The 7,329-nt window shown below is 41.1% G+C and overlaps 1 protein-coding gene across 1 annotated transcript; it reads left to right on the forward strand.

Annotated features, from left to right (window-relative positions):
* Positions 1–769: 769 nt before the first annotated feature.
* serpine1 (serpin peptidase inhibitor, clade E (nexin, plasminogen activator inhibitor type 1), member 1) lies at positions 770–6,580 on the forward strand. Its single transcript, XM_041964924.1, has 9 exons — positions 770–853; positions 2,656–2,894; positions 3,762–3,986; positions 4,139–4,333; positions 4,831–5,029; positions 5,202–5,302; positions 5,492–5,578; positions 5,784–5,867; positions 6,034–6,580. Exons 2-9 carry the CDS (start codon positions 2,657–2,659, stop codon positions 6,078–6,080), a joined length of 1,176 nt encoding a protein of 391 aa, XP_041820858.1. The 5' UTR covers positions 770–853; position 2,656; the 3' UTR covers positions 6,081–6,580.
* Positions 6,581–7,329: the final 749 nt, after the last annotated feature.

A 7,329-nucleotide genomic window follows, 5' to 3' on the forward strand; every position in this document is an offset into this window, starting at 1 on the left:
CACAGATTTTTTTTCGATCTTGACATGAGTCAAAATGTTGTTCAAGGTATTTTTGCCTGATTTTGGCATCTGGAGATTATGAATGTCCACAGCAAATTTGCTCAGCCCCCATAGCTGAAATGCAAAAAGAATAAAAAAAGAAAAGAAGAAAGAAAAATTCATTAAGAGCAGTCCCATCTAAAAATTTCTTTTAGATCAGATTATAGACAGTCTCCTGTAGTGTGCGTGTGTGTGTGTGTGTGTGTGTGTGTGTGTGTGTGTGTGTGTTTGTACATACATATACACTTTTTGTTGTCGTTCAATTGTTTTGTTGTTATTTGTGTCATTGGCACATTGTACATGGTGTGTAGTTAAAAAATCTTTCTCTGGACCAACCGATGTTACAGCATGAGGCTGTCATGAATAAAAACTATGACTGCACATTCTTTTCTGAAGACACTGTCCTTCCTGCACATGTCAGAGTGCTGAAAACACGACAGCATGTGTGTGGTTGTGTGTGTGTGTGTGTGTTTGAATGAGACAAGGAAAACAGTTGAGTGACTTTCCATATGCTCTGTCATGCTTTGGGCAAAAGAGATAGACAGAGAGTGAGGCGGAAGGGAGGGACTGTGCATGTGTGTTCATGAAAAGGAAGCCTGTCCAGACAGTGTCAGATGACATCATTGTGTCTAATAATTTCTCTGTCTCTGTGCGTAGGCGTGGGGCGGTGCTTCAGACCACGCGGCTCCACGCTATAAAAAGACAAAAACTTATTCAGTCATTCAGACTGAAGCAGCACCAGCAGCAGTGAAGGACGCTGAGGCTGAAACAACAGAGACCTACTGCTTTACATCTGACAACTTTCAACCAAAAGGTAAGAATTACAATTTGACTAATCATTTAGAGCTTTAGAAGTTAACATTTTAAGTCTAATATAAAAATACTGCCAGAAGTTTTTACATTAGGGTGCAATAACATGATAGATTCCATAGATTAAGCTACACAACAACAGTGTATATAACTCAGATACAAGATGTACAACATCAGATCAATTTCCAGGGTCTAAAGACAATTTTGTTACATTATTTTTTGTTCAATGAATATGATAAACAATCTGTCCAGTGTAGACATAGGGTAAATACAGTTGCTCACTATTAGAACAAACTGCTTCACTTTAGACAGGATTTAGCTAGATTTGTTCAGCAATACAAATCTAGCTGTGTGTGGTTCCCTGTGGTGGTCAATGAAGCATGTTTGTTCAAAACTAGAAGTGACTGCTTGTGCAAACAGAGGCTGAGTCGACAGCACTGACCTGTGACCCAGTACCAGTTCTACGCTGCTACTGATGTAATGCTGCTGTATTTACAGCATATGCTATTGATTGGAAAACCAATGGCTCCTGAAACACAGAGGGAGTTTCCAGTTCATACACTGATATGAATGCAGATCCTGAATCACACACACACACACACACGCACACGCACATGCACACACACACACACACACGCACACGCACGCACACACAAACACGCACAGCTGTGGGGACATTTCATAGACATATATTCATTTCCTGTTGACCTACCCTAACAATAACTTCTACTTGCGTAACCCTAATCTAAAGCCACCCCTAACCCATTCCCTGGAGATTTACCCTAACCCTAACCACTACTTGCTAAACCCTTATACCCTAACCGTAATCTAAATCTCACCCTCCAAGTATCTCTCTCTCTCTCACACACACACATACACACACACAAATGCACACACACATTTTTAATACAATGTAGGTGCAAGGTCACCAACTACATTCTTGCTATCACAAAATTTAAAGAGTTGGTTCAACAAATTAAACTAGCTTCAGGAAAGATCTGGGAATGAATGGTTTGAATGTGAGTTTCACAGTTAAATAACATTAAAGGATTTATAGCAAGACCTGAACAGATGTTGGACATAACAGAGGAAGCTCAGAGGAATGAATCAGAGATATCAGTGGCTCCCAATCCTTTTGAATTATGACCCTGTGAAACAGAGCAATGTCAGTGTGTCACCCCTCATCACTGTTGCATATAACCAGTTGTGTTGTTTACAACCCTGTCTCCAGAAATTGCATTTCTGTACAACTACTCTGAATGCATAATAAAGATGTGCCGACAAACATAATTGCAGCATGGATTATGTTCAGAATCAATGCCTGTTTGAGTGAATCAAACACTATATTTTATGTACCGTGCTGGAGTCACAGGGAGTTGGTCAGTAATTTGTTGTATGTAAATGTAATTTCTAGGAGGGAGGGCTTCCAGTTCAACAACAAAGTAGCCTTCCGATTATGATGTGGAATCACTTCCTGTATCTTTGAGCTATTTCCATTATTTACTAGTTTTCTGAAAGCCAACGTTTGATGACAACATCTGAGAACTGTTTACAATGTCTGTCCACTGTTCATGCTTAAAAAACAGAAACAATGCAGTCACAAACAAATGTGGGGTGCATTTTTCCCACAGGTTCACTTCTGTTTCTTTATCTCTGTAGAACATATTGGGCAGCATTTTGTCCTTTTGTTCTCCTTTTGAATAAGGTGTTATGGATGCATTTCAGTACAGCAACAGATGTTTGAGATGTGTTTTTTCAATAAAATATGAAGAAAAACGTACACATATTCAATTCTCTCTTTTCCAGGATGTTTTGTGTGCACATTTTCCTGTTGCTGACTCTGAGCAGAGTGGGGCTGGGCTCCCTGCAGGATAAACAGACTGACTTTGGCCTGAAAGTCTTCTCGAAGTTGACCCAGAGCTCTGTGGACAAGAATGTGGCCTTGTCCCCATATGGCGTGGCCTCCATCCTGGCCATGGCTCAACTCGGTGCTGCTGGAAACACCCGCAGAGCCTTAACTACTGCTATGGGCTTTTCTCTGCATGGTGAGTGAGAGGTACAAAGATCAAAAGACAATTTGAGGATCAGGAGGGGGTTAGGAAATGGGACTAATGCAAAGCCAAACAATAGCTGTATACAGGTATATATATAAAAAAGAAAAATGTAATATGTAATATAATACACACTGGACTCCAGTGCATTAGAGCAACAATAATAAAGAAGAAACTAAAAAAAATAACATGAGCAGCACTAGTTACCATAATCAGATGTCAGTTGGCCTACAATTTCCTCAGATTAATTGTAGTTATTGGCAAGTACAAAAACAACGCCAACCCATGTTTGGCAGTAGTTCCTCATAGGATACTATTGGTCTGAAACATCTATGGTCTAATTAGCGACCTTCTGACTGCTCTACCTCCTGAGCCCCAATCTCTGGGTAGCTGGGTTCAGGTCCAGCCCACCAGAGAACTAGGCAAAGAAATGTTCATGGAGGCAGAGACCCGAGAGAAGCAGCAGGCCGGTCAGGAGGGCCTGTGACAGCCAAAGAGATCTGTGTGTTTTACAGGAAAAACTACAACTCACAATCAATCACCATATCAGCACTGCCGTTGACTGCTTTACAAACCAACCACAACAAAAACAGACACAACCAGAGCTGCACGCGATATGGCCTCCATGCCTCCTTCCCGTTAAGGCTCCGGAGGCATCCTTGAGGTTATCGTCATGTCATCAAGTGGGCAGGGTTTCATCTAAACTGTGTTTAAAAAACGATAGACGCCTGACAAGATGGATTCTTGTCTTGTGTGATCTCATGTGTCTCGTGTGATTTCATGAATCCAGCTTCATAGCAGGGTAAATACTGATGTATTATTGGTATAACCATCAAACAAACACTCATTTTGCTTCTGCAGAGCGAGGGATGTCTCGGCAGCAGCGTCTCCTGCAGCGGGACTTGTCCAGTGAGGAGGGGGTGGAGACAGCCAGTGGGGTTATGGTGGAGAGGAAAATGACCTTGGAGAAGGGATACCGCCGGGCCTTGGCCAAGGCCTTCCAGATCCATGCTAACCAGGTGGACTTCACCAAACCAGACGAGGCAGTCAGCATCATCAACTCATGGGTCTCGGACCACACCGCAGGTACTCACACCACTTGGCTAACAGCATGTCATCTGCAGGATTTTCCAAAGAACTACTCTGCCACCATCAATAACCTTATTTTAACTGGCCTGCTTTCTTTGCTTCAATCTTTTAGATCCTTTGTAACCTCTTTGTTGTGTTTTCTTCTGTAGATGCCATCCCTGAGTTCTTGGCGCCTGGATCTCTGAGTGATGAGACCCGCTTGGTCTTTCTTAATGCTCTCCACTTTCAGGGCCTCTGGAAGGTTCCTTTTGATCCCAAACTGACACAGGACAGGATGTTCCACTGCGCCAACGGAAGCACCGTGGTCGTGCAAATGATGAGACTCACCAACCACTTCAACTACGGTAGGTTCAACACAAGTGCACTTATTTATCCAAGTTTGATAATGGCAGTGTCAGTGCTAGAATAGATATACAAGGAGGAAACATGACTTATAGCAGGCACCAAAGTGAAAGTGAAACCATTCGGTGGTATATTCCAAATGTGGGTTTTTTTTTTCATTGGAAATGTATGCATGTTTTACACTGACTGAAATGTTTGCTCAAAACCATAGATGTAGGGAAATAGGGTTGCTGAGGCAGCTACAGCACCCCCTAAGACGAGGAATCATAAAGACCATCATTGATCCAAAAGAGTGATGAAAGATGCAGATTCACAGCAGAGAAAGTGAGGGAGGAGACAGAGAGAGAGCTAATGTGGATGAGGGGGAGAGAAGGATCATGAGAGTTGGTCCATTGGCACCCCCTCATGGAGCTGATCATGGATACTGGGCTACAAAGATAGCCAAATAGTCTGGTTTTACGTGAAAAAATACACCCAACTCTTTATCCTCAATCCTCAGGTGAGTTTGTGACTGCCAAAGGAGTGGACTATGATGTCATTGAGGTCCCATACGAGGGTGACTCACTGAGCATGCTCCTGGTGTCACCATTTGAGCCTGAAGTTCCACTGAGCATGCTCAGTGAGGATTTGAGCAGCCAGAGGATTCAGCAGTGGAGAGCGGAGCTGAGGAATGTCAAGAGACAGCTGGCCATGCCCAGGTAAGGGAGAAATGTTCAGGCACTGTATGGGTAGCTAACAGTAAATTATTTTTAAAATGATTTCTCATTGGGTAAGTGTAGCTTCACGGTTGTTTGAGTCATATTGATTCTTATGTGGCTACCAGCTTTAAGCAACAAGGATGAAATTGAAGATTTGTGTGTGTTTTTGCAGGTTTAGTCTGAACTATGAGTTTAATTTAAAGACTACTCTGCTTAAGATGGGTCTGGGAGACATGTTCAACCTGGCTACTGCTGACTTCACACGCATCACCAGTAAGTTAACCTCCCATAGGAAGACATAATTAGTTTTTTTTGCATGTCATTCATATTTCCTTTGTTGTATCTGGGGCTTCTTATTCTATTTTTGCTTTAGTTCTAATATGTTCCATACCACATGACCATCTAAAAAACGATTGTAAGTATAGTAGATTCAAATGAACTCTGTGTTTTTCTGCCCTTTAGCTGATGAGAGACTGTGTGTATCGAAGGTTCTGCAGAGAGTGAAGATCGAGGTGAATGAGCGGGGAACCAAGGGAGCAGCTGCAACAGGTTGGATCAAGCACCAAACACACAAAATAATAATAATAAAAAACCCCACAAGAAATGATGTAAAGAAACTAATTTATTATGCATAGTATACAAGCATACAAGGCAAACATGGGGCCTGGTTGTCTTTGTTTGGTGTCCAGGATCCAGGCAATTGCAAAAAGGGAAACCACAGACACTAACCCATTTTTCATGTCTTCTCCATTAGCTGCTGTGATGTTTTCTCGTATGGCAGTGGAGGAGATTACTCTAGACCGACCCTTCCTCTTCCTCATTCAACACAAACACACAGGTAATACTCTTATTACATTTTAATTTCAAATCCCATTTTACAATGCCATTCAGCTGCGTAGCTCAGGTAGATAGATAGAGATAGATGTGTGTGTGTGTGTGTGTGTGTGTGTGTGTGTGTGTGTGTGTGTGTGTGGTGTGTCTAATGTTTTCTTTCTTGTTTTCAGGTGTTGTTCTGTTCATGGGTCAGTTCAACCACCCTCAACAACAATAACCCATTCTGAAGACATACCTTCATTCCACACAGACTACTGCTGCTCATACTTCACATGGTGACCAGACCTACAGAATTCATATTTTAACTCTGCAGACTCATTCATTGAAAGGTTTATTTATGTACTCAACACAACAAGACTAAGGTGAAGTGATGCACAGATTTAACATGACAGACAGTGGAAACATGATTGTCTGAGATTCTTTGAAAAGACTCTATATGTTAATTTATTTCTCTACCTGTTCATGGTTGAGAAGACAGAAAGAAATATGAAGGAAAGTCAACTAATTAAGTAATTTGCTGTTGCCTGATGCAACAGGCACCACTACACTTCACAGAGAGAGGTAACTTCGGACACAATGATGTCTGCATGAGCATAAAAAAAGATGCATTTTTTAATCTATTTTTACAGTGTTATAATGTCTATTTTTGTTATTGCCAAGTTACATTTGTATTTTGCAGTATTTTCTATTTATTAAAACACTTCATTTTTACAAAGCCACAGTCTCTGTGATTACTGAAGTTTTGAGATCTGTGAAAGAAAAACACTGACCTCTTGAGTCCAAACAGCCACAAGTCATGGCTCCCTAATTTAAAACAACTTACTGTATGGTATATAGCTGGCCATGCTTTACACACACTAAATGAAGGCCAAATTGAATTAAATTTAGATATTAGATTATTTATAGGTAATTAAGAGATAGATAATAATTTGATGATGATAGATAATATGTAGCTTGCACCATTAAATAATATGTGAGTGAGTGAGATATCTTAGTCAGTTTAATAATGGAAGAAAACTGGAAATACTTGACAGGAAAATAAAACAAGGATAATATTGGCTGCATTAGAGTCCATTCCCAAAACCAAAGACAGTGTAAAGGACAAAGTAGTACCATGGTGGGATGATAAGGAGGCAATAAGAAATAGAAAGAAGGCCTTTAAACGACTCAAAAGAACTCACCATTTTCAACATTTGATTCCGTACAAGCAAGCTCAGGCAGTAGTGAGGAGGACAATAAGACAGACAAAAAGGGCATACTGGAGAAAGTACTGTGATTCGATCGGAACCACAGTTCAGGACGAAGAGATGTCAGGGATGATTAAAAAGATGAGAGGGGATAGAAGGGAGTGGAGTTACCCAGTGTTGACTGATGGAAACAAAACTGCAGTAACAAATAAGGAAAAGGCAGAGATGTTGGCAAATTCTTTTGTTATGGTGCACAGCTCAAAGACTTTATCAGAAGAG

This window comes from Chelmon rostratus, chromosome 23 (assembly GCF_017976325.1).
Source record: "Chelmon rostratus isolate fCheRos1 chromosome 23, fCheRos1.pri, whole genome shotgun sequence".
Lineage (NCBI taxonomy): Eukaryota > Metazoa > Chordata > Actinopteri > Chaetodontiformes > Chaetodontidae > Chelmon > Chelmon rostratus.